The sequence below is a fragment of the Vitis vinifera genome, chromosome 11 (assembly GCF_030704535.1).
Source record: "Vitis vinifera cultivar Pinot Noir 40024 chromosome 11, ASM3070453v1".
NCBI lineage: Eukaryota > Viridiplantae > Streptophyta > Magnoliopsida > Vitales > Vitaceae > Vitis > Vitis vinifera.
Genome location: NC_081815.1, coordinates 2,791,420 through 2,818,336, shown reverse-complemented (window position 1 = coordinate 2,818,336; position 26,917 = coordinate 2,791,420). Strand labels below are relative to the sequence as shown.

General features: G+C 35.1%; 3 protein-coding genes across 8 annotated transcripts; 2 read left to right on the top strand and 1 right to left on the bottom strand.

Annotated features, from left to right (window-relative positions):
- The first annotated feature begins 245 nt into the window (after positions 1 to 245).
- Positions 246 to 6,900, top strand: LOC100247344 (casein kinase 1-like protein 3). Of its 6 annotated transcripts, none has more exons than XR_786841.3 (17): positions 331 to 513; positions 600 to 640; positions 868 to 937; positions 1,043 to 1,191; positions 1,340 to 1,435; positions 1,539 to 1,609; positions 1,792 to 1,853; positions 1,933 to 1,996; positions 2,500 to 2,584; positions 2,672 to 2,798; positions 3,293 to 3,375; positions 3,556 to 3,613; positions 3,898 to 4,034; positions 4,286 to 4,476; positions 4,583 to 4,705; positions 5,173 to 5,323; positions 5,745 to 6,900. XR_786841.3 is itself a non-coding variant. In XM_002284008.5 (15 exons), the coding sequence occupies exons 1-14, from the start codon at positions 438 to 440 to the stop codon at positions 4,466 to 4,468; spliced, it is 1,302 nt and encodes a 433-aa protein (XP_002284044.2). In that variant the 5' UTR covers positions 320 to 437; the 3' UTR covers positions 4,469 to 4,476; positions 4,583 to 5,032. The 6 variants fall into 6 exon arrangements, 1 of the variants encoding a protein (XP_002284044.2); XR_009466943.1 differs by having other exon boundaries at positions 4,273 to 4,476; XR_786840.3 differs by lacking the exon at positions 5,173 to 5,323 and having other exon boundaries at positions 246 to 513.
- Positions 6,901 to 8,877: 1,977 nt separating this feature from the next.
- LOC100261137 (probable RNA methyltransferase At5g51130) lies at positions 8,878 to 15,633 on the bottom strand. The gene is made up of 8 exons (XM_002283997.5): positions 15,255 to 15,633; positions 14,638 to 14,752; positions 13,666 to 13,713; positions 12,651 to 12,927; positions 10,286 to 10,373; positions 10,090 to 10,155; positions 9,538 to 9,606; positions 8,878 to 9,392 (listed from the first exon to the last, which is right to left on the bottom strand). Exons 1-8 carry the CDS (start codon positions 15,360 to 15,362, stop codon positions 9,303 to 9,305), a joined length of 861 nt encoding a protein of 286 aa, XP_002284033.1. The 5' UTR covers positions 15,363 to 15,633; the 3' UTR covers positions 8,878 to 9,302.
- Positions 15,634 to 16,080: 447 nt separating this feature from the next.
- Positions 16,081 to 24,676, top strand: LOC100252461 (probable lactoylglutathione lyase, chloroplastic). The gene is made up of 9 exons (XM_003633073.4): positions 16,081 to 16,587; positions 20,249 to 20,456; positions 20,566 to 20,690; positions 20,869 to 20,933; positions 21,539 to 21,751; positions 21,887 to 21,934; positions 22,614 to 22,721; positions 22,885 to 23,025; positions 24,287 to 24,676. Exons 1-9 carry the CDS (start codon positions 16,449 to 16,451, stop codon positions 24,326 to 24,328), a joined length of 1,089 nt encoding a protein of 362 aa, XP_003633121.1. The 5' UTR covers positions 16,081 to 16,448; the 3' UTR covers positions 24,329 to 24,676.
- Positions 24,677 to 26,917: the final 2,241 nt, after the last annotated feature.

Sequence of the window (26,917 nt, the reverse complement as noted above, 5' to 3'; positions counted from 1 at the left end):
GTGGTTGGATGTCACTACCAAACCCTACGTTAAAGGTCGACAGCGGAGAAGAGCCGAAAAAGATAGGGAAACGGACAGACAACTTCCGGGTTTACCCCGCTATCAGGGCTTTTATTTACCAAAATGGCCCTGCTCGCCATTGGCAATGAAAAGTGAATTGGCGATAATGCCCTCCACCACCCGTGAATTTGATATCAACGGGGAGTGGATAAAGCCAGATGGACATGCCCCTCGCGACCCAAGATTTCAATGTGGTCAACAAGTCAACCGACTCCACCTAACTCAATACCGAAACTACCCCTCAGTTTTTTCTCTATAAGCTCCAAGTCCTCGCTCGACTCTATTCAATTCTGGTGTTGTGTGTGGCTTCGGTTTCTCGAATCTCTACCATTTCGTTTGATGCTTTGTGGAGCTCGATCTCCGGCAGATCTTCGATAATGGAACGGATCGTCGGCGGAAAGTACAAGCTAGGGCGCAAGATCGGCAGCGGATCGTTCGGTGAAATTTATCTCGGTCAGTTCCCGATTCGGTGTTTCTTCCTTCGATTCTGTTCGCTTTCGTTGATGTTTGCTCATGTGGAAGATTTGATCTTTTTGCAGCTACGCACGTCGATACGTTTGAGATCGTAGCTGTGAAGATTGTGAGTCTCAAATTTATTGTTCAGGATTAGTAGATCGTGATCTGATTTTGAATTCCCTTTTTTTTGTTTCCCTCAAATTTTCGGTTCTTAGTCTCATATGTTGCCAATTTCTGCATATAAGTATGAATTGGTTGGCACTTTGCCGTTGATTTTTTATTGATGTAATTGCTGGTGTGGAAGCACGAAACTCCTTATCAATTATTTATTTGGGGGCTTTTGGTTCACAGGAGAACAGTAAGACAAAGCATCCACAACTGCTTTATGAAGCAAAGTTATACAATCTTCTTCAAGGAGGAAGTATGAGTCGCTTCACTTCATAGAATGATTAATACGTGTACATGGTGCATGTGAGATGTTTATTTCTTTTGTTGTTCATTGTTCTTGAATTTGTGACCTTTTTAGGTGGAATTCCTGGAATAAGATGGTCTGGGATAGATGGCGATGACAATATCCTAGTTCTTGATTTGCTTGGGCCTAGTCTTGAAGATCTGTTTGTGTATTGTGGGAGGAAGTTCTCCTTGAAGACAGTCTTAATGTTGGCTGATCAAATGGTAAAGCATTTCTCTGTAGCAAGAAACTTAGTTTACATAAAAGTTGTCAGAAAGTATTTCATGTCCAGTACTACAACTTGGTCTCATAAATGCGTCTGCCAGAATTCCACTTGATTGTTGAATAGCTGATTCATGCTCCCTTTTTTAGATTACAAGAATCGAATATGTGCACTCTAAAGGATTTTTACATAGAGATATCAAGCCCGACAACTTCCTCATGGGTCTGGGTCGTAAAGCAAATCAGGTGACGTCTTGAAATGCCTTATTTCCTTGTTACTTGGACACATGTTTTTTTCTTTGGTATTTCTTCTTATACTTTGTCAGCATTCTTGTGTTATGCTCATCAGGTTTACATTATAGATTTTGGGCTTGCTAAAAGGTATCGGGACTCTACAACAAATCGCCATATTCCTTACAGGTATCTCACCTTTAAATTTTGTTGTGGTTGAGCTTGCCTCCCTTGCCTGATGTTGGCTGTTTTTCTGGGTCTTTAACTTTTGTGCAAATCTTCAATAGGGAGGCTCACTAGCTAATTCTTGCGAGTTTGCACTTCTTTCTCATTGCCAACATTAACAGTGACTTTTGTGGAAACCAATACAGGGAGAATAAGAACTTAACTGGAACTGCACGTTATGCAAGTTGCAATACACATCTTGGAATCGGTAAGTGAAGAGATCTTCTATTTAGTGAGTTTAATTGTAGTTAGCATCAATTTGCCTCACTCTGATGTCTTGTTCATAGAGCAAAGCCGGAGGGATGATTTGGAGTCGCTTGGATATGTACTTCTATATTTTTTGAGAGGAAGGTATGCCATTTCTCTTCCCAAGCCAGTTTGTTCACTGGTACATTTTGAAGGAAGTATGATTTGTGATAGCCATTAGTACTTTCAGTGGCCTATTTTAGTTGTGTTTTAAAACTAAAAATAATCATCAAGGTGTTATTGATCTTTAAACAAGTACCTCTCTTTCAATCTCCTAAATGTTCCCATTTAGCTCCCACATAGAAAGCAAGTATATCTGTTAAACAACAAATTTCTTGGTATTTCAAAATAGCAAATAATTTTAAGATAGATACTTATCATGATAACTTATCACTAAGTTGCCTTTCAAATTCCCTTTTGTCTTGACTGGATTTAGAAGAAGCAGATTCCTCTCTGTGGTTGTTTTATGGCTATTTCATGAATCATTAGAAATTCTTAATCTAGTGTGGTATCTGCAGAGGATTGGGATATTAGGACCAGATGGTTTGGTTTATGTTAATGGATGTTTGTTATAGTTTTTTTATTGATTAAAAATTTCCTGTATACAGCCTTCCATGGCAGGGTTTAAAGGCTGCCACAAAGAAGCAAAAGTATGACAAAATATGTGAGAAGAAGTTATCAACTCCAATTGAGGTGTGTCTACGTCTTATGGTATATGATGGAAAATTTTCTCTTGTGGTTTGGCTTGGCTTAAATAATTTTATATTTTTTCCCTTGAAGGTTCTGTGTAAATCTCATCCAGTGGAATTTGCATCATACTTCCATTATTGCCACTCGTTGACATTTGATCAGCGACCTGATTATGGATTCTTAAAGCGTCTTTTCCGTGACTTGTTTACTCGAGAAGGTATTAGCAGACAAATTATTATTAGCTCTATTTTTAAGTTTCTTCATCTTTGCATAAATCAGTCAACCTCAAATTTAGCATGCTCCATTCCATTTTGGTGGCTTGATGTTCACTTTGATTGTGAATCTGATAAACATATGCCATATGTTCACAATGTTGCTGCCTAGAAACATCAGAATGAGATGTTTGATTCTGGTTGATATCTCAAGACTCCTTGCAGCTGAACATGGTTAAAAAAAGAACACAGTTTAAAAGAAATAAAGGAAAATCTTACTCGGACTGTGTATTTTAGCAATTTTTTTTTAATGTCTGCCTTGTTATACAGGCATTTGTTGGCCATGTTATAGCTGGTTCAAAACAGAATTCAATTCCTGATTTTTTTTCCTGAGCTCCTGAACCAGTGATATTTTGTTGTTAATGGATAGCTGATGGCATTTGCAACTTTATTTGTTATTCTGTATCTGAACTTTGAATTCATTTTTCTTTTTTGGCAGGATATGAATTTGATTACATATTTGATTGGACAATCCTGAAGTACCAGCAAACCCAGAAGAGTAGAACTCAACCTCAATTATCTGTTCGTATCTCCACTATTTGGCTCTGCTTTTACTATTTACATTGAATCACTTCTAGGATTATTTGTGTTATAGCTTGTTGTAGTTATATTTGGTACTAGCAAGCTACCCTTACAAATAATTTTAAAGCACTCTTCGTATTGTTCATGATTCTGACAAGGATCAATATCCAAATTTTACAGCCAGCAGCTGGAGGGAGCAGCAGCCGAGCAATGGCAATGGATGTAGATAGGCATCAAGGTTAGACATTGCCAATGCACTTTATAACCTAATTTTGTTATAACTGCAATAATTTGAGATTACTTCATGTTGGGAAGCCCAAATGCATAAGGGGTATGATAAATTGACGCTGAAGAGGCATGACTTCTGATTTATTATTTTTGATAGGCCAAAAAAAGTCCTGTACCTCTAGTGCACTACATCCTGAGCTCTTTGGTTAGAATTGTTTAGACTGAGCAAAGACTGATCGTCATTAAGTTACAAATTGGAAAGTAATTTCCTGATATCCATTATTTTAATTGCAGGGGGCATTAATGCTTCTTATTCAGCTGAGGCTACAGAGCGCATTAGATCAAGCAATGCTGCTGCTAGTTCTGGCATACGCATGCAATTTAAGTCAACAGGCAAAAATTTGAGTTCTGAGAGTCCAGCTGAGAAGAATGTAAGTCATTTTATTTTGTTCCCACTTGAAAAAAAAAATGAAAAACAATTTTAGGCTACTACTATTGTAGATACTCTTGTCTTGTGCAAATGATTTTTCATCAATTGAAGTCTTTTTCTGCTTACTGTTATTTTTTTATGCAACTCCTTTGCATCTTTGATGCCATTTTGTAACCATTGATTTGAGCCTGCAAAAATTTGCACATATTCTCTTCAAATAGATCACTGTTGGTTTAAAGTTTTTCTCTGCAGATTGTGAGCGATGCACACATGCCATCTACTTCATTTTCTCTTGCTGGTTTTTCAAAAAGAAATGCTCCAAAACCCATGTTACCAACTGAAACAACAAACACTGCACATCATGGACATACCAACAAAATTGGTCCTTCAAGCAGCTGGATTTCATCTTTACAGCGTATTTCTTCTTCCAAGTGATCAATGTGGTAATTATCTGGTCTATACTTGTCTGGGAGTAGATTCTTTCTAATTTGTAGTTGCACAAGCACATGTCAGTGAGTATTGTTTGACTAAATATTGCTCTTTTTTCAGCTATAGGTTTGGTTGAGACTTGAGAAGATCACAGTGACACATCTGTGGAGACTGCAAATGTTTTGTGAATTGAATTGCATTAGTTCCTCCTTGGGTTCCAGATTGCATGATATTTTTCTTAAGGTGACTACAAACACATTGGTTGATCCTAAAAACAGCCACTCAAAGCCTGGTTCCTGTGCCGTATATAGATGTCCCAAATTACTCACAACTATCTTGTATTTATGGTTTTATGTAACATTAATGATATGTGAAGTATTTTTCCACCATTCTTCTGTCAATAGATCATACAATCTCCTTGGTGCCATATGATTGATGGCATTTGTTTTTGTCATTTGATTCATGGTTGAGTTGCTCTTGTAATCTTTCTGCTTTATTTCTCTTGGATCAGAGCATTTGCTATGTGCCAGGAACATTTCTAAACTACAATATGATAGGGTTTTGCTCCTAGATGACATGCTTTTGCATATACCATCTGTCAAATACAGGCATAACATGTCATGCATGTTATTGCTAATATCAAAAGCTTAAACCTTAGAACTATTTTTGTTTTGACTGTTTTTTTCCATATGACCAATTTCTCCCTCCAGGAAATGTTATATGACCAGTCCAAATGCAGAACGCAATCCCATATGAAATGATCAAGTCAAATGAACACACCCACCTCAGAAATTTGACTTCACATGAAGGAAAGATTGTGGCTCTGAGTTTCCAAAATTTGAGATTGTAGGAATGTTGAAGGTAGTTAGTGAGCATATACTGATTCATATTTGAGATGGCTAGGTCTTAAAAGTTTTTATGTGGGTCCTATGATATCTCATATCATGATGTATTGCATCCCATTCATTGCTTCCCTTTTGAAAATGCATGTGCCCAACTGATTTGTTTTGTGAGAAACCCTAGATATGTTTTTAGATTTCCTCAAAAAACTTACATTTTCTGGTTTTGTTGCTTCAAACTGCTTTTTGTATTTTTCATTTTCAAGTTGCCTTTACTAATGATCTCTTGATTTGATATTAAGCTTTTTAAAATATAGCATGAACAATATTAAGTAGGACTGCATGGTTTAATCCAAGATCGCATTTTCTTTTTAGATGGTCCTTCTTGAAAAATGTTGACTAATCTCTAGCCTTATTATGAGTTCATACTTTGCAACTTGCAGGATTTATGTTTTTTCTGCAGCAGGGTCAGATGAGTGGAATCAGGCTGGAAATAACTTTTAAGGATGGTCCCTGAAAATCATGAGTCATATGCCTCTGCTGCTGCCACTTCTGGTTGGTGAAAAGGACCTCTATTGGCCGACTAGGTACAAGGTGAAAGGGAGACCTTGATCTTTATGGCATTTGTGGGTTTACACAGATTACTTCATCATGCTCCCAGTACAGCTAAGTTTCCCAATTAAATTCTATGTAATGATTTTTCTCCCACCTGGAAAATGTGCTGCTGGGCATCCATGATAATGATTAAAACTAAAGTGAACAGGCTGGAATGCTGGCTAGTTGCTTCCACATCTTGTTTATTCTGCAAAGAGGGTATATTGATTGGGTTAAGAGTATTTTCTATTCTGGTTGATAATGACTGCACAAAAGTGGTTGTTCCGTGGGATTTGATGATCTCTGCAGAGCACTATATGCTGGAAGGTTGGTGTACAATTGGTAGCAGGATAGGCACAATCAGGGTATCCAAATAATTGCACTGTAGTTCTTTGTTGCTGTGTGGCAATGCCATTGCTCTCTTTTGTGGTTTTTTAATGTCTAAGTTGCCAGGTATGCCATGAGTCTGGGACTGGTTACTAAAAATTCCTGGAGCTACTTATTTTTTACTTGTGTTTTGGTAGATCTGGCAGGTGATTCTGCTGATTTTTAACCCCGTCATGGCAGTGATTGCACTCAATGATGTTGGTACAGTTGTTTTAAGGCTTTCAGAAATGTGATCGCCTTTGAACGTTGTTATGCTGTTATTCTACTTGGGATTGCTTCTGATGAGGCTAGCACCCAACATTAAGAGAGAATTAATGACTGTAGAATGAGTAAGTTCCAGAGGCCATATGATACAAGAACTGAGTTATTTTGTTGGTGATGTATCCCTGGGGTTCTATTTATGTGCCATAACCAGATGCCCACAACAGAAAAGCCTGGGAAGATCAGTAGTGACAATGGTACAGAGCTCATCTGACTTTCTCTCGAAGTTGCAGATTTTAATTTAATCCCACCTAAATATTTTATTACTGTTGCTTGAATCTTTCTATGTGCCATCGGTCATTCTGGTAATCTAATTTCTTGGATCTGGAAAGGAATGAAAATCATGTTTTATTGGCATTGGTGTTGTGATGTGATGTGGTGTGGCTTAGGTCGGGAGATTTGCATCATGCAAGCCTCCTTGGGCTGTCTACATCAAACTTAAAGTTGGACCGATATAGATCAATAGCAGCTGCAATAAAAATATTAATCAATGTTAGTTTCTCGGTGCTCAATGGTTTGTTTGCTGTTAAATAGCAATGATATGAAGAGATCTTCACTGTGGCCCATGCTAAAGTTCCAAAATGAGTTGGAAATGCAGCAGATTTTCTGCGTGACGGCAGACTGTCCTTAAGGCGCATTGATGACCCGTTGCTTTGCCATCTTAGCCTCTAGTTCTGTAGCAATGTGCCTCTACTAAGTCATATCCTTTTAGGCATATATATATATATATATATATAAAGGCCCACTCTCAAGGCCTAGTTATATCTTTCTGATGCTCATGGACTCCTTTATCTCGCCTTTTCTATTTGGGTCTTGGACGGAAAAGCTTAATGGATAGCTTTTAGTTGATAAAGTCATTTTTACACTTTAGATTATAAAATGTCAATGTAAGAAAAGAAAGAAAAAGAACAAAGAGCCATTGAAAATTATGCGAGCGAGCCACACTTGCCTAATTTGGACCAATAGGATTTTGACAATAGTGAAGTTACAGTTACAGAGAGATGTGACAAAAGAGCAATTATAGTTGAGATGCGTTTCTCTCTAAATCCCTCAGGACTCTCACAACTTCATCCAGCACAACCCCAGGCTTTTCGCTGTCGACTCCAACCATCTGCGCCAATACCTCGAGCTTTTTCCTCACTTTCTTCTCCTTCAGCACATCATCCACACTGCTATCCTCATCTGAGGGGGTTTCAATCGCAGCCATAGCAGCACCATCCTTTATATGCTGACGCATAGACTCCGCATCAGACTTCACCTCGTAATCTTCATCAGATATATCAGACTTTGCACCTCCCCCAAGTGTCTGCACGACAAAAGAATTGGTTTTGGTTCCTCCAGCCCTTGCTATCTGAAGGGCATCCACAGCCACACGCTTCATGTACTCGAAATTTCCAAAGTGGGCTTCTTTCGGATGGAATGCCGTGACGGAGCTGTGTGAATGATCGAAGAACACGTAACGGTGATCCTCGCCGGGTAACAACTCCATCTTCTCTGACTTTCTTCCAGCTTCCTCCATCGCTCTGTGTTTGTGGTGAAAGAAAACAAATCCTATAATGGGTTTATATGCAAAACAAGGACAACCTAGAAAACTGCCATAATTACAGAACGTTACAAAGGAATAGAAGGAGAAAGAGAGAAAAAAGAGTCTACAGTGTGTACTGTAACTGAAGGGTCTAGGAATTTAAGATGGAAATTGAATGAGGACAGAGATTTAAAAAATAGTAGTAATCGAATGGGTTCGATGGAGGGGTTGTATAAATATATATATACAAGTGAGGAAGGGGAGAGAAAAGGGTACGTCACATTCAATGGGAAATAGTGTGCATGCGCATCTGCGCGTGCATGCGAGAGCGAGAATGCATGCATGTATACATACGGAGGGTTCTCAAATCTCAAATGGGCCCCCCCGCTTCAAACATTTTCCTCCTTTTTTTCTTCCCCTTTTTCCTTTTTCATTTTTATGTACAAGATAGCAGATGCTGTTGAAGTTATAGAAAGCATGCATGAGTGAAAAGCCATCTGCAGAGTGAAAAGCATCAAGGACATGTACATGTAACTTACTAAAGTTGAGGTCAGAACACAGCCTTTTATTTTCCTCTTTTTTGTCTGATTTTGATTGGAACTGTGTCCCTGTGCTGTGGACTGTCCATATGTGATGCCTGTTACTTTGTCTCAGCTCCTTCTCTCCCTGGGTAGCCCTGGTAAGTTGACTTGATTCCTGCTAGCATTATGATTTGGCCAAATTTGGATTCTGGGTATTTGGCTTTATCATCCAATTGCACGGCCCCACATCCAACATAATTTTTAATTTCAGAGATTGTCAGGTAAGCATTTTAATGAAGAACAAATTTTCCTTGATTCGATTTAAACTTTGATTTTTCAATGTTTGAAACCAATTTAACTAATGGGTCATTAACATGACAACGATTGCAGCAATTAAACATTTAAGAACACATACAAAAGAATACGTTTAGTATAATTTCAAAATATAGGCCTTTACTGTATCGATTGATACAGTTCTATTTCCCTCCCAACTCAAGAATCAAGCTTTAACTTATATCCAGCCCCACAAAAGATCCACACTTGCAGAGCCACACTGTCACACTCTGAGATTTTTCAACCCCAAAGTTCTGTGTTCTTAGTTCTTTGTCCAACAAACAAAGAAATGTCCACAACGACTTTCAGTTGATGAAAATTTAGGTACCAAGGATCAAGAGGCATCAGTTTAATAGATAAGCTGCTTGTGCTAGGTGAACTCATTTCTGAAATGCCAAAATCGGTCTGTTGAATCCAGTTTTGCTGCCTGACAGGCTGGAAGTTAAATTTTCTACCTTTCTAAATCCAACCTGCAATTATGTAAAATATCATAAATCTAAGAATCTTAACCAGAAGTTCGTTAAAAAGCATGCCTCACAAAATGGATGTGTTCAATCAGCAGAATCTGAACTTCATTACCATTGAGTGAAGAAAAAAATATGATGTATGGCATACCTTATCTAAGAGTATTTCCTGAAAATAATTTGGAAAGAATATTATCTCAGAATAATTGGCTGCTGTCCGCTGCAAAACAAATAGAAAACAATGTCTCAGCCAATCTAGGTAAAACCTAGAAATCTTGTTACTAATCAAACTACAGTAGTTAAGTACTTGTGGCAATCCAAGTATTAATTAAAAGAAACAGCAGTACAGTACCCATTTCCAGGCTAAAGGGAATCTGATCATAAACAGGCCCTAAAAAAAACCTAAAATGCATGTCAAGGTTTCAATTATAAGGTTTCAAATAATTGAAACACTTGACCAAACCCTAAACTTGCAGAGAGCCAACATTGAGATTCAATGAGAAACATTTCTCTACATAATCTAAGGGACTCTCACAATATTCTATTCCATTGCACCATTTTGTCATTGAAGGATTACAATTCAGAATGAGGTACTTCTATAGAAATGGAACATCTGTTCTACTTTGTTCAGGGTCCATCTTATGCAAATATACATATAGCTATTATCCAAATTAAAAGGTGCCCCATACAAATAAACTGATACCTCAGACACAAGTCGGTTTTTTGCATATGAGCTCCATGGTTGAGGTTCCAAAACAAGAATGCCACCCTGTTAACAAGAAAATGTAATTAATTAATAAATTGTTCAAAAAAGACAGCTTCATTACACAGGAGGCAAAAAAAAAAATGAAGAATAAGGCAACAAAATTGATATCCAAGAGAAATGATATAATAGATACCGGATGAAGAAGCTTCCATATCTTAACAAATAAAGTAATCAATCCATCATCCCCCCAGTTCAGATGAATCCATTTCGTTACACTCAAACTGCATAGGAAGAGACATATCCACAACACATTAAGGTCAAGAAAAATAAAGTTACAAATGAAAGGTTATGGTGATGTTTGAGTGGCACATTATAACATGTATTTTTCATAAAACATAAAATGGTGTACAATATGAAAAAAAATTATGAATTCCATTGTCTCAGTCTTTAGGAAAAATATATGAAAGAATGTTAAAGGGGGATGAGAAAGGAGCATTGCTGACATAATTTATATCAAATTGTAATCAAGAAAAAGCTTGGAACTTTATATTTCATAATCTTTTCAAAACTTCTTGCACAAAAGAACTTTTTCTTCCAATAATGGGGAATCCAGCATTTATGCCAACCATCAGAGTATTTGTTTTTTTTTTTTTTTTTTTTGATAGACAAAGGCAGAATGAGCTAAGAAAATGGCAAAACAGGAGGCGCACCCAATATATACAAGCAGTATACAAAAAGAGCCAAAACAAGGCTGCAAAAAGACAGAACCTAGAGATATATAGCTAGCCACCATGCCAATCACCCAAAAAATTTAGATAAGAGGGAAAGTCTAAATCCAAAAACTGCTAAGACCACTCTAAAAGTGAACAGAAAAAAAGATTCTTCAAACTTTGGTTTGACAACTCTTCCTCTTCGAACATTCTTCGGTTTTGCTCTCCCACAATACACTAGAAAAGACAAATAGGCGCCAATCTCCAAACTGACCAAATTTCATTATATTAGCAATTTCATTCCCTTGACTTGACCCAAGTTTTGGTCAAATATCAATCATGAAGCTACTAAACTTATTGAAGTTTCTTGGTTGAAAAGTTCAAAATGGTCTTGAAAGGACTTCAAGATGAACTAATATCAAAAGGATGATTATTGGAGGAAGCAAGGACTGAGTATTCACTAATTGATATTGTCTTCACTACATTAAAAGTGCATTTGGCAGTGATTATGAGAAGTGTTTTTAACCTTTCTAACACTTGAAAATTTTTATTTTTCAAGTATTAGAAATACTAGAAACACTTCTTAAAATCACTGTCAAACGCACTCTAAGACTATTCAATCTTAATTCATCCTATTGATACTAGATTTTTGGTATCAAAGATTAGGATTTAAAAAAAAAATCCTCACAAGAGTTTTCCACCATAAATTCTGTCTCATGTGGAATTGTTTGAAGAGCAATCTAGCTCTCAATTAGTGCATTGAAATTGATCGTTGATGTGGTATTAAAATATAGTATAACTGCATCTGGTTTAACAAGGATTTGTGTTGTAGTTGGTGAAAATTGCAACAAGCCTAAGTTCATATTGAGTAAGGGAAATTTCGCTGCATATCATATTAATTTTCCTGTGCCCAAATACACTTTTCCTCCTTGTGAGATAGGGAAAGAAGGATGATCTTAAAGGCATCTAACAAAGAAAGGGGTGTAACCCTAATACACAAGAAATAGAAGGAACGCCACAACAAACAAAATAACAACAGGGCTGTAGGTCAACACGAACTCATCAATAAAATTAGGAAGAAAACTCAATAACCCAAAGAATCCTTGACCAAACAGACAAAGATTAGAAGATATTATCTTTTAGTTTCAACTGGGACAGCTCCTCAAATTCAAAAGCCTAGTGATTTGGCTCCTCCCATAAGCACCAGAAAAAACATGAAAGGTTCAATCTACATGCACATTAATCTTGTTTGGAATAGCTTCTAGACACCATGATTTTGAAGGGGTAATCATTATCTTATCAAAGTTCCATTAAATATGAAGCAACTTCCTACATAAGGCAAAAAAAAAACTTCCACAAAAAGCAACATCAATATTGCTTCTTCTTTGATTTAAAAGTTCTTTGATAAACTTACCAAAACACATGAAATCTCTTGTTGAGCTCAAAAAAGCTTTTGGCTTCCAAAAAGCCAGCCCAAGCCAACTTGTCAGCACGCCCTTCACCAGGTGAGGCATAAACCAAAAGACTCTAAAAATAAGAAACAAAGACCACAATTGGCACATACCCATTGAATAAGAACGTGAGTAGGAGACTCCTCTCGTTAACACAATCAACATTAATTAACAAGAATCCTACCACTTCTCAAAAGTACTTCAATCATAGGAATTTTCTCCCAAACCCCTTCCCACAAAAAGAAACAACCTTAATAGATGAAATGGTCCATACCTCCCAAGCCAATAAAGAGCCAGAGATCCTATAAGTAAACAACTTATGGTAGGAATCCATATGCTTAACTTCTCAACTTAAACACATAATAGATACAAGTAGCATAATGCAGAGAAAAATTACCAAAGAATTGTATGGTAAGACTTGTCCTGTCGTGGACGCCAACTCTGCACAAAATTCTCTTGTTGAAAAGACACTATATCTGATAGATCTTTTTCCTTACAAGTAGAGAAATCCCTTGAAATATCTTTTGTCTGCTCATTTGATGATGCAGATGTACAATCATGTAAACCATTTGCTCTCTCCACAGCCTCTATTTTGGATGTATTCAAATGCATCTTACCAGCACTTTCCTTCCTCAAAATTTTTCTGAGATTCCAATGCGCATCCTCAACTCGATCTGGTGGACAAGGAAAATTACATTATTTTAGTTCATAAAAAATCTCAATTGGGAAGACAGAACCTTGTTTTATTAATAGCAATACACAATCTCTTATATTAAATTGCAAAACAGCAATATGAGCTTCAACACTCAAAAACGCTCCATTTGCTTCCAGCCAGCTCAACCATAAATACAAGACAAAGCATTCACTGTTGCAAATTGTTTGTCATATACTTAGATTTTAGAAACATTAAAGTTAGTTAGCCTATGGGAGTATCAAATATATTTACATCATCCGTCTATGATCAACTGCTTCAAAATATTTTCAAGAAAAGTAAGTATTAACAATGGCATTCAACTCCATAAAAACCATTTTGCAATTATCTAAAAGTGCTTCACCACTTTTTGTTCTTGTAGCTCCGTCATAAATTATGGTTGTAATTCTTATTTAGAGGCATATCTTCAGAAATCTGATTTAAACCTCACCTTCTTGATAAAACCCTAACATTCTAACTAGCTGGAGAATCTATGTGGCTCACCCTAGAGCCACATAAATCCTAAGGTCCTGGTATTTAAATGAATATATGCATGAGAGACTTAAGTAAACAAATATTTGTAACACCACATTTCACATCAATAAATATGGAAGTACATTTTTTAGCTTTTGCTCAACATGACCACATTAACAACAGAACAAATTCAACTTATATAATAACTTGAAAGAAAAAGAAACTATGGTTGAATGTGAAAGTTTACCAGGATCAATGTCAATTCCAAGGATGCTCTGGCAATGGAACTTTTTTGCTGCAAAAAGGAAAGAAGAACAGCAGATTAAATTCATTGTGGGCCAAAACCACAAATTACATATCACCACAAATATGTAGTGGCTTGACTGTTTAACTCACAAACAGTAGCACATGCAAATGCACATGTATATAACCAAAATACACACTTATGATCAGATATTTTACGCCCAAGTTCACGTAATACACACATAAAACTTCGTAAATTAGGTCCTTCCACATTCTACTTTGTTACATTTGTCTTGTCTTCTTTCCATTACAAACACACACACAAAAAGAACCTCCTACTTGTACAAAGCCAAAAATAATATACTTCTCAACATATTTCAACAGTGTGTGTTATATCATATGGTGTATTAAATAAGCCCGTTTACATGTTAGTAAATAAGTAGAAAATGACATACACACACAAAATAACACATAAATTGTGGGGAAAAAAGTAGAGAAATATATAACCAATCACATGAAAACACAACAAGAATAAAAGAGGTAACCATATGCATTCATCAATGTCATGCATATATTGGAAGTTTAACAAAATATGGCATAATAATACATAGATTTGCCATAAAAGCTACATAAGAATTTTTACATTCCCAAGTTCTAACAGTAATTTTAAGTTCCAAGTTCTAACTAGCTTGGTAATACCGTAATAAATCTTATAGCTCAAACTTTTCAAGTTCCTTCCCACAAATCCTCGACCAATATACCACAAAAGAAGCTATTGATCATACACAAGTTCAGCAACATACTTGTATAGACTATTGACATCTATGTATTTATATCCTATACCAATAAACCACATTGCATCATGTAATTAAGTTTTTGAAAATCATGGATCTTTCTATTAAGCTGTAGGAAAAAGGGGTTCTAATTCTAAGCGGTTATCAACACATTATTGCGTTGAGAAATGAGAATTAATTACCAATAGCGATGGTTATCAACCCATTATTGCATCCAATGTCAAGACAATCCTTGCCTTCGAACCATTCCTTCTTTAAAACCTTTAGCCGAGGGTCTTCCTCAAACTCCTGGCCAATCTGAAACATCAAATAAAGCAGTAATTTTTAACTGGTTACAGACTGTCAAGAATCCGAAACTAGGTTATAATTAATGACAAAGAAATTTTCCTAAACCCGATCAAATATGAAAAAAAAAAAAAATCCATAACTTCAAGCTATTTCAAACCAAGGATTATCCTTTAGTCAATAAATAGATGAAATCGCCCAGCTCCAATCCAACAATGGAACCGTTACCAATCAACCACTATTCCACTCAAAATTGTTCAGAAGCAAGAATTGAATAAATAAACTCATCCTCCCTATTTTTCTACCAAGAAAGTGAGAGAATGGAAAATTTTCGTAACTCGTGTTTTTATGAACTATTGGCTTCCCAGAATATCAATGAAAGAAATCACCCAGCCAAATTCCACCTTCAACATAGTAGAGGCTGTTGTAAGTGATTTCAATTTCTTTTCATTTAAGACATTTTTCACAGAAACCAAACAGAGCACTAAAAATATGGATCATAAAATAAAATTACACGATAGCCGTAGTAGTTTCTGTAATTGCCGAAGGGAGCAATCTCTTTCCGCTTTCTCTTCCTCTTATTAGCCCCAGATGCCTTTTCAGCCTGCTCGTTGTTGTCCATTTTTCCTCCCTTCCGGTTGTATGGAAGCAAGGAAAGGAGAGAAAATGAGAGAAAATTACAGTGAAATAGCTGGGCGGTTTTGAACGGGAAGCCACGAGTCTGGTGTGCTAGGGTTTAATGTTTTTGGAAATCAATTTTTACATTAAAATTGGATATGAAAAAAATAAATAAATAAATAAATAATAATAATTATGGTTAGTTGATGAAATGATGAAATATCTCATATTTACAAATATAATTTTTGGGATACTTAGCCCAAAAATGACTTGTTTTTAACTTTTTTATAAAAGTATCCTCCATCTTTATTTCCCGTAAAATATATATATATATATATATTTTTTTCTATAATTTATATTAAAATAATCTAAATATTAAATGATATTTATATGAAAAATTGACTATTTTTCGAGTCTATGATATATTTTATTTTATAAATACCATTATTGCACCTTAACATTTTATTTGAGTAAAACATATTTTTTTAGAATTTGAGTTGGATAAGGATTTGATGATTGCAACCCAAATTAATTCAACCCGATATAACATCCATCCGGTTGTTTTATTTTACTTTTTTTTTTTTTTTTATCACTTTATTAATTATAGCATAAGTTTATAACTTTTAGATTGTTTGAGCAATTTTAAATATTATCATATTAATTTATAAAGGATTTGGGCTTATGAACATTAGTAATAATATTTATTTTTTAATATATAGATTGATTGATGAAATGTTGGGCTGGACAGGTGGGCTTGGAATGAGCTAGTCTAATACTTTCACAGTCCACTTCATCTAGGACAACCAATCACAATCGAGGAGTTTCCTGTCCACAGCAGGAATATGATCAAGATAGAAACAAACAGGCCCGGTAAAACCCTCGTGAGTCTCGCTCTCGTGGCACGGCATCGGAGTCGGGAAATTAAAACCCCTATAAGCTCACTCCACCTTGCTCTTTTTTTATTCTCATTCCTTGTTTCCAAACAGCGCCGATATTATCAGAACCTCGGACGCTCTCGCCAGTGTCCAGACGCACATACTTGATACTCGTAGGAAAATTCAAGTGAGAGAAGGCAGAGGAGGTAGGAGAGATGGTGAGGATAATCCCCATGGCGACGTCGTTTCGACCTTCTCTTTCCTCTTTCGGATTTTCTACTTCTTCTCGACTTGGTTTTCCGCTTTCCACATTCAATATTTCTCGAACGGTCACTTCGCTACACGTCGGCAGCGGTAAATCTTCATTCCATGCCCTAGAATTTTGTTTTTCTTCTTCTTTTATTTTATTTTTATTTTGTGTTGCTCAATCGGCAATGGACAATTCTGGATTTTTGTCATTTTTTGTTTGTTTTTGTTTTTGTTTTTTTTTAAAGATTTTATTGGATAGAATTTTTATGTTTTGCCTTAATCAACCTGGAAGAATAAAGAAGATAATTTTTGGTTACACGAGGAATAGAATCAGGATCGGTCAAAATGTTTCTCCTGTGGAAATTGAATTGGTTTATTGTGTCTTAGACTCCTACACTTTTCATGGAATTCTACGACTGATTGTATGGCATTGGTTGTAGTAAAGATTTGCATTTTTTTGGATGTTCCAATTATAGATGATGGATTTGTATTCTGGATCTTCAAATGTTATGTAAGGAAAAATGGAGCCATTCAATTTCTGTAGATGTTTCATTGTAGACGATGGATTCTTGCTAATTTGCCTGAGTGTGGAAGTCAGTTTGAGCCTCAAATCTAATACCCCAAGACCCACTTCGCTTTTGAGCAGTGGGCTAGTATGACTACATGAGTTTTTTTTTTTCTTTACTATGTTTGGTTTGTGCACTGACTTACAAGACACTTTGGATTTGAGTTGGGAGTTGTTTTGTAAGGGAACCAAGTTTGAGCAACTATCATCTCAACTAAACTCCGGAAAGAAGTGTTTTGTGACTGTAATATGGCACCTTAATAAATTTACCGAAAGAATGTGATATCAGTGTGGTAAAGAATTTCAAAGAATTGAATCAGTGTTAGGACTGCTATATCACTGATTCTTGATGTGTTTTTTCACAAAAATCCTCACTACTCATGCTAAAGCATTTGAAAAGGCAGTCTTGTTACACATGTGACACTTTTTTTTTTACTTTATATTTTAATTTATAGGGTATTTTTTCCATCTATCTTTTCAAATGTAGGAGTTCTTGGGTATCTCTATAAGTTTAGGTGTTGTATATTCAATTAGTGTACTGAGCCAAACCAAGTTTGAATATCACTATTTCAAGTCACTTCCCTTACAAAAACACCAAAAACACACTTCTTTCGGTTCATCTTCAACTGAGATTTTCTTGATCGTAGACCAACCTTTGAAGAGCTTCTGGATGTCCTTCTTCTAGGATCTGCTGGATGACATGGCATTCTTGTTTTAATATAGGCTGCCGTACTTTGATGGTTCCCAAGGATCCAATATAACCACTTAGGTCTATGTTGCATGATATTGTTTTATGGAAGTTGGCGAGCTGCATGGTTGTTAACTCGTAAAATGTATCTTGTATTGTTTTTTTATTTTTCTGTATTGTGTATCGTAAGTTTTTTTATATAGTAAAAAATAATTAAAAAAAAATGTATATGTGTGCATATCTATTGAAAGTATGAAGTATAGAGTAATATATAACCAAATTTTAAGGAAAATAGTAGGATTTAAAGAGTTAAACTTTATCATATCAAATGAAAACATTGAATTTAAAGTTTTAACAAGTTCAAATTAACAAAATATGACTTTAATATATAGATTCATCACATAATTCACAAAAATTAACTTCTTCAATTTTTAGCTACAATTTTTAGTTCCTTATTCTAACTAGACATATGCCCTTATTGTGTTGTATATATATGCCTTTATGTGTCATCTTTAAAGTTTCAGTTGTTCAAGCTCATTATCATTCCTTTTCCACCAAAAAAGAAATAAAAAAAAACTAATATATTAAGTAGAAATTTTTAGTCGCTAATCACCATCATTTTCATTGTCAACAGTTAAACCATTCAAATGAAAATTCTTCAATATTCATCTTAAAAATAAACTCACTTGACTTATAATATAATACTTGACAACAAGAATGTAGCTTTTCATATAAGACTATTTTACCTATTTCTCATTTTTATGATCAATTTTTAACCTTTTAGTATATTTTAAACAATTAATATAATAAATTATTTAAATAATAATAATAATTTGATTTTTTTTTTAAATCATGAAAAATAGTTAAAGATGTATGTATCATTGCATCGTAATATCACGTATCGTTTTGTTGTATCGTAATATCATGTATTGTATCTTGTATGTATCTTATTCTTTTAAAATAAAATACAGATTGCGATACGTATTGATTTTCATAAAAAATGTATCGTATCATTGTATCATATCATGTATCGTAAGCTTTTAACTACTATGGCGGGCTAGTAGAAGTTTGGCCTAGTTTGCTTTGGTGCTATAGGGGAGGGATTGACCTTTCTAACGCATATTCAGTCGTACCAGCATGGCCCCACTGATATGTTTTCAATCGGAAGATTCGGAACATCAAGCAGTGCAACCCAATTCTACTTGACTAAGCCTTGTGCTAGTCCAAGGCAAAAAGCCTTTTTTTGATAACAAGGCAGAAAGCCCCAACCCGACATTAATGTTATTCATTAATGTATTAATTATTAATTAATGAATCCCTAGATTTCTTTCTTTATCATCAATTGAATCACTGTTTCTAACCCAAAATTTTATTTTATTACCAATCCAATCACCATTCACATTTTTCCTTTTTTCTTATCAATGAATAAATCTTTTTACTTTTTATTTTTATTTTTTTATAGGTAAATTAGGAGAATATATTAAAAAATAGATCTCTTAACTTATATGACTAAGACGTCTCGAATTTCTTGAAAAAGTGATTTGATTGATAGGATTTGGTATGATACTTATGAGATCGATGATATTTATGAGCAGCCTCCTACATAATTTTTGTTGCATAGCAATATAATTTTCAACTTATAGATAGGGTGAGCATCGCACGAGCTTGTAAGTTGACAAATGTGGAGGAGTCTTGTCTATGAATCCTGTCTTGCTTGCTTTTGGCAAAGCTTCTAGTGAAGCATCTAGCATTAGATAATTGGAATTAAGGTATGATAGGAATACCACTAGACCGACAGAGTGATAGCAAAGCTAAGTCATATAAAAGTGAGCAGCCCTAATAGCGATGTAGGAGTTTTTGGGTATCTCTATAAACGCAAGTGTTATATATTCAATTAGTGTACTGAGCCAGGCTAGTGTATAAGCTTGTACTCAGCCAAAACCAAGCTTGAAGCCTTAATATCAATATTTCAGCTTGAGCTAAGTTGAAGCTATCTGAGTAAATCAATAGCCAGAGCGTTCCACCTCTCAGTTTTCGACTTGCTTAACCAACATGCATTACATTCACAAAACAGAAGTACTATTTTAGCATTAGTGTACTCATTTTATTCTTTTTCCCTTATATTGCCATTTTCTTATTCCTTTTAAATAGGTTTTCTAGTTTAACCTAGTTTTCTTTTGGGCTTTATTTCATAATGACAAATATCATGTTTCTGATTTGCATTGAAATATTTATATTGCTGTTTCAGAGATGATATGTTGCATTGTAGCTGATATAAATTACATTCTATCAGTCTGACAGTTGAGTTGTGTATCTGTTATAATTAATTTTAATAATTGATTGAAGAATTTTGAGGACTAAGACTTCTATTTTGAGGCTCCCATCCTGGAGGTTGTAATTGTTGGAGGTTCTAGGTCTCCTAACATGCATTTCATTTGAAAATACTGTTTGATGCTTGAGATGGTACTGCTATGAATTCTTCAAAGACTTGATGATTTTGTTTTGTTATCCAGCTATTCCGCAGTCCCAAATTTTTGGTCTAAATGCTTCTAAATTGTTAAGAGGAGGAGAGGGCAATGCCATGGGATTTAATGCAACCGGAAATATTGCTCACGCAAGCACTAGTGCTGCCCAAGAAAATGTTCTAGAGTGGGTGAAGAAGGACAAGCGAAGAATGCTCCATGTTGTGTATCGTGTTGGGGATTTGGATAGGACCATAAAGTATATCTATTGAAACACCATGGGCTGCTTTGCTGATCTTGCGCTTTTTTTTTTTTTCATTTATTCTGAAGACGAGGATTTGATCAAAATTTATGTCTGGCTATTGCAGATTCTACACAGAGTGCCTAGGGATGAAGCTTTTGCGAAGGCGAGACATACCAGAGGAAAGATACACAAATGCCTTTCTTGGATATGGGCCAGAAGATTCGCACTTTGTTATTGAACTCACATACAGTAAACTAATCGTTTCACTTTTTTTTTATTTTGTCAGCATGTCATTGAATCTAGAACTTCATATAAATCTTTTGGAGATTGCTAAACATGCACTGTACTTTGTATGTTCATGGACTTATTAGTAAACCTCTCTAGACTAAACGGTGTCTCATAGATTTTTGTTTAATCGTGCTACCAGATTATGGAGTTGACAAGTATGATATTGGAGCTGGTTTTGGCCATTTTGGTATTGCAGTTGAGGATGTAAGTTCAATTCCTTAAATTTTGTGTATGTTTTCTTAACCGTCTCTATTCATACATTAATATTGGTAAGTGCTTCTTTTTCTAGTATCTGTTTTTGGCAACATATCTTCAAGGTTGAGTCACGGAATATCAACTTATTTTTCTTCATCAGCAGATTTTCTTTTCAAAACACTTTCTGCACCTGAATGAATTGTGCTGCATGAGATTGCTTTTATTTATTATTTTAAATAGGAGCACATCTATGCATAATGTGATCTTGTAAGCTCTCGCAATAATGGGCTCCTGAAATCATAGACCTATAATTTTTTGTAAAACCTATACTTTGGATAATGTCCTAGATCTATTGTTGTACTATTGTCCTTAGTCGATTTCATTGATTGGTTGGGGTTGGATTGAGGGAGGGCGTATTTTGTTTTCCTTATTCTTTTTGGCACTCTTTGGTGGCCGTTGTATACATTGTGTGTAATTTGGTGCACCCCTTTTGGCACTTTTTATTAATACTATTGCCATTTGCTTATCCAAAAATAAATAAAAATAAATTGTTGCACTATTGGTACTCACAGACATGTAATAGGGTCTTGATTTAATTTCTCTTCTGACTGTAGGTTACTAAGACTGTGGATCTCATAAAGGCTAAGGGTGGCAAAGTAACCCGGGAACCTGGTCCTGTTAAAGGTGGCAGTACAGTTATTGCTTTTATTGAAGATCCTGATGGCTATAAGTTTGAACTTTTGGAAAGGGGACCTACACCTGAGCCATTGTGTCAAGTTATGCTTCGAGTTGGTGATCTTGATCGTTCCATAAATTTTTACGAGAAGGTGAGAGTTGCCTTAGGCAAGATTGAGAAAGGGCATACTTTTGGCGATAAGCTGTTCTATTGCTAATATTTTATTTACTTTGCTCTGTTCTGCATTTCATAAAGTTTTGATTATGTACCTCTATTTGTTTTTTAGGCTTTTGGCATGGAGCTTCTCCGTAAAAGAGATAATCCTGAGTACAAGGTATCTCATCTTTCATTAGATCATCAATTGCCTTGTACTTTCTTATGTCGATTTTGGATGCACTTATCAATACCCAAGGTTGTGAGGGTTGGGATTCTAGATTGTTTTGATTGGCCTTTGTGGGGCCTTGCTGATGTGCCCATTCTCTTGGGCTGTTACTGGTTTTTGGACCAAACTCCTCTGGTTTCCAGAATAAGGCCTTCAACAAGCCAGTGGATGTATACATGTCACACCAACTTGTTGATGCATGCAGAAATGATTTCTATAAATGGTATATTATCTGTAGACACTGTTTATTATCTGGATGTATTTACTTTTCTTCGTAGAAAAGAAAATGGCAACTCTTGTTTTCCAGTCCAACTTTTTTGCCCGGAGCTCTGACTTCTTTTTTTGTCACCACTACTGGCTTCTTGGACTTCTTTTTTTCCTTTCATTTTATTTTATTTTATTTTTCCTTTTTTGGGTGTTCTAGCTGTGGTAATTTCTGAATTCCAAATTATTCCTTCTCAATCCTTAGATTGTTGTACCATTGTTCAATTATTCCAAATGTGTTTCATGTTAGCATTTGGTGGTTAGTCTGATTCTGCATCTCTATTAGGTTGACACTAACTTGTGGTCCCCAACCCCCTCTTCTCTCTCTCTCTCTCTCTCTCTCTCTCTCTCTCTCTCTCTCTCACAGTATACAATAGCAATGATGGGCTATGGTCCTGAAGATAAAAATGCTGTTCTGGAGCTGACTTACAACTATGGGGTCTCTGAATATGACAAAGGAAATGGTTATGCTCAGGTGGAAACCTTCCCTCTTTTTAGTTTTCCCTGAAATCCATCTTGAAACATTTTTCTGTTGTGGGCATGCATGACAGCATGACATTGATTCTGGATTGGATGCACAGTGCTAGACCCATTTTCTGGGAACCAAATGAAGCAACTGATTTCTCGTGTCTTGACAGATTGCAATCGGCACAGATGATGTCTATAAAACTGCAGAAGCTATTAAACTCTCTGGTGGGAAGATTACCCGAGAACCTGGACCATTACCTGGCATTAACACCAAGATTACTGCATGCGTGGATCCTGATGGTTGGAAGTCGGTATGGCTTTTAAAAAGTTTATGCTTTTGTGTTTTGTGTCTGAGAATTTTTACTTTTCACAAGAAACTTCATGAACACATTGCACTGTTAATTTGCTTACACCACATAAGAGTTCTAGAAGGTAAGTCAGATGTTGAAGCTGGAGTTTGTGTTTTTTTACTTAAATTTAAATATAACTTAATTTAGCTTAACTTTAAATACAACTTAATAGTATTAAATATTAAGTTGTTTGTTTTTTTATTATTTTATTAAGTATTGGGTATTAATAGGCTGAAAGTTGTGCTCAAATTGTGTTTTGGTTGTTTCAAAAAGTCATTTTTCAAAAAAACCAAATATTTTAACTTTTTCTATTCAATCAAAAAAATTTAAAAAGTAATGAGTAGAAAAAAAAAAATTAAAAACAAATAACCTGAAGTCTGAAGGTACATTGCACTCAACTTTTAAGTAAAAAAAAAAACCAAACACCACCTTAGTATTTTTATAATGGGTTTAGGTGCTTGAGGCAACTTTGATGAACAGGTAAAATGTCCTCCAAAGATGCACCATTGCATGTATGCTAGAAAACCGAGTTATGGGATTTAGGTGGAGAAAAACCACTGACAATTGTAAAAACTCAAATGTAGTTGTATTGGAGACTTGGGGATCAAATTCTGCTTTCACAAGGGTTTGGGAAATTAGGAGGGCTTGGTCCTGTGGAGGAGGACTACCCCTTGATATTCAGTAGGGACTATTGTATTATTTTTTCCGATGGACCCCAGTAAAAGAAAAATGATGAGAAAAGAAAATAATTCAAACTTGGATCGAAAATGGATTGTTTGACCACCTGCTTGTGAGTATTGAAGTTTAGATCAGTACTCAAAAGATTCAGCCAAACTTCTTGTATCGTGATGTACTTTAAATTGATCACTATGTCTTTTTCTACCCTGTCTTTTTCGCACTCCATGGCCATGATAAGGATTGCTTATGATTTTTCTGTTTGTCATATTGGAAGTATAGTTGAGCAATGGTTTTTTCTTGAAGTGTTGAGATGTTGGAAGTGTGCCATTTAGCTATGCTAAAACTTCTATTACAACATGCATTCTGCTATCAAATCTTTATTTTTAAGTCTTGTATTATGGAGTCCAATTATCTCGCGAGAAATATCAAACCCCTGGTGCTATCTTTTCTTTTCTAATAACCATCTTTAAATAATTGATTAGTCATCTTTATATAATTGCTTCGGTTTGATATCTTGATATCTCTCCTCTCATATTTTCTCCAGGTTTTTGTTGATAATATTGATTTCCTCAAGGAATTGGATTGAGTACTTTGGAATGTCACTATACCAAAGTCTGCAAGGACGGATCGGGAGCTAGAATGGTTTGATCAACTCAAACCTTACTTCTGGCCAGGATGATTCTTCCAAAGAGTCCATCTCAGAGTGTATCAATGCCATCTTTGTCGATAAAATAATCCCAACTATTACAATAACCATCGTTTAAGCATCTCCTTCCCTGTAGTTGGGCAGCATTGTAGAAAGTAGACAATATTAATTTTCTGCTTATTTATTTATTCTTTTTGCTCTTTTTGAAGAAATCATTCCCTGTCAAGGAAAACTCATGTTCAATCAGCAACCGCATTTAAGTTTAACAAGCTGATTTTAAGATCAAAACTTTTGCAGGAAAGTCCGTATGCCAATCTCAATTTATGCATGAAGCTTGAAAATTGTTGAACTGTTGACATATTGCTTGGTGATTAATTATCACTGCATGGACAAGGGGATATGCCCTTTTCTTTTGATATTTTCGGTATTTTTTATATTTATACATGTGAGTTTTATTTAATAATTAAGTTCTATTTACCTAATCATAAAAATCTTGAGTCCAGTCAAAGGTGATCCATTTGAATTGAATTGGGTGCGGTCCACTTCTGCGGTTCTGCCAAACCCACCTTATATACCTATACATTATGGTGTTATCATGTTGGAATAGAAAAAGTGCCCTCTATTATTGATACTTTTGGGATGCACTTCCATGCTTGTCCTCCAACTGTTCCTCTGTTCCCTTTTAAGGATCCAAATACCCATCTAAGCCAAACCAACCCATTCATATCCACACCTTCCAACTTTGGTTGTTGAGAGACCATTTTTCTTTATTAGAAAAGAGGAGGGGAAAAGAAACATTGATGTCTACCCTAAAATGCATTAAGAAAAAAAGTATACAATTAAATCTTGGGGCGACAATGGGTTGTAACTTAACTAGATTGGATCGGTAAACTTGAGCCTAACTTGAATTAAAAAATAATGAACTTAAATTCAATCTGATTGGTTGAATTAGATTTAGGTTGATGATCGATGAAGTTGTACGATTCAAAATTCATTAATAATTTTTTTATAGATATTTTTATATAAAAAATTAATTTATAGTTTTCTTTTTAAATAAAAAAAGTACATGACATAGTTATATGATATAAATTTTAAATGTCAAATTGGATTTGTTAGATTTGGGTTTTCAAAATCTTGGTTCAAGTCCAAAGCAAATTGAATAATGATTGAAAAAAATCATCATAGATCAAATCTGAGTATTAAAATGATGGTAAAAATCCATCCAAATTGGATTTAGATTTGATCGTCCAAGTAGTGTAATTATACCTAAAAGGAGAACGGAAGATGAGTGGAGAACTTCATTCCATTTTCCTCATCTTATCACTTTTGGGGTGTGGTCAAAATAAGGCAAACCAAACCAAAATGTTTGAAAGCAATATGACATGTAGACTCAACACTAGGGGAAAATACATGGCAGTTTGAGTAGAGAAACAATGAAAAGTTCCCCCACCAAGTTCCCAGAAAGATTGGTGTGGAGTCCGGTCCCTCCAAAGATGGGTCCAATTTATTTATTAATAAAAATAATTAAATACCACTTTTCAGTTTTCAGTTTTCCCTTTCTAGATGGTCCAATCAAAATATATTATAAGCTAAGGGCTCAGTTGCCTTGTGAAAGTGGCCTCCCCCGGCCACCCCTCTCAGAGGTGATGTGACTTGCTCCTTTGCACCCCCACCATCAAATGGGTTTGTGCCAACTTGCCAATATGTTTTTGTATTTTGTGTATGGTCTTTTGTTTTTCAGCCACTTTTTGTGGTTGGGGGCGTTTCTCTCACGCTCTGGAAAATGGGGTGTGGGCTTTGTTGCCTTTTTTTTCTTTCTGTTTTGAGATAAGCACTAAGCCCCTCGAGCCCCTTTGGAAAGGAGGGGTGGGTGGGTCTCTGCCACTGCCCATGTGTGGTGCCCAGATGGAACATGTCCTACACTGCCCTTTTCCATGTGAGGATAGTCCTATAAAATAAGGGACACAAGGGAGTGTTGCTTCTATGTGCTATTGGCTATTGCCGGTTTTTTGAAAAAAATAAAAAATAAATAAATAATATTTATTAAAATATAACATTTTTAAAAACTACTTTTTAATTTATAAATTTTTTTTACAATGCCTATTAAAAATTGTCCTTTCAATTGAAAGTTATCTCTTCAAAAAAACAAAATTGAATTTCTTGAAATTGGATTTAGAAATAGTTTCAAATGTCGAATTTTAAAAAATATTTTTTAACATTGTTGTATTTTATTTTTTCAAAATCTCAATTATTGCCTATTATCAATACGAGACACTAATAATTTCACGTACTTCCCAAAATTCGGGTTAAATACATTCTATCATCGTTATTTTGAAATTTTTTGGATGTATGATTTAAAATAAGAAAGTCATTTAATAAAATATATTTAACACAAATTTTATAAGAGGTGAGTGAAATGTATTCTCCTGTTGTAATCACTTAAGAGAACCATTAAATACACCTATTTAAAATCTATTTGCATAAAATCTCTCCAAAAACTAAATTTTATAAATAAAATAAATTTATACG

What these genes read in the sequence shown, in the direction of transcription:
- LOC100247344 (XM_002284008.5), top strand. Translation starts at nt 438, where the DNA reads ATGGAACGGATCGTCGGCGGAAAGTACAAGCTAGGGCGCAAGATCGGC. An exon ending in TAATGTTGGCTGATCAAATG is followed by an intron (nt 1,192 to 1,339) that starts GTAAAGCATTTC and finishes TCCCTTTTTTAG; the next exon opens with ATTACAAGAATCGAATATGT. An exon ending in AATCGCCATATTCCTTACAG is followed by an intron (nt 1,610 to 1,791) that starts GTATCTCACCTT and finishes AAACCAATACAG; the next exon opens with GGAGAATAAGAACTTAACTG.
- LOC100261137 (XM_002283997.5), bottom strand. Translation starts at nt 15,362, where the DNA reads ATGGACAACAACGAGCAGGCTGAAAAGGCATCTGGGGCTAATAAGAGG. An exon ending in TCTTACCATACAATTCTTTG is followed by an intron (nt 10,374 to 12,650) that starts GTAATTTTTCTC and finishes CTTCCTATGCAG; the next exon opens with TTTGAGTGTAACGAAATGGA. An exon ending in TATGGAAGCTTCTTCATCCG is followed by an intron (nt 10,156 to 10,285) that starts GTATCTATTATA and finishes TCTTGTTAACAG; the next exon opens with GGTGGCATTCTTGTTTTGGA.
- LOC100252461 (XM_003633073.4), top strand. Translation starts at nt 16,449, where the DNA reads ATGGTGAGGATAATCCCCATGGCGACGTCGTTTCGACCTTCTCTTTCC. An exon ending in TTCGCTACACGTCGGCAGCG is followed by an intron (nt 16,588 to 20,248) that starts GTAAATCTTCAT and finishes TTTGTTATCCAG; the next exon opens with CTATTCCGCAGTCCCAAATT. An exon ending in CCATAAATTTTTACGAGAAG is followed by an intron (nt 21,752 to 21,886) that starts GTGAGAGTTGCC and finishes TTTGTTTTTTAG; the next exon opens with GCTTTTGGCATGGAGCTTCT.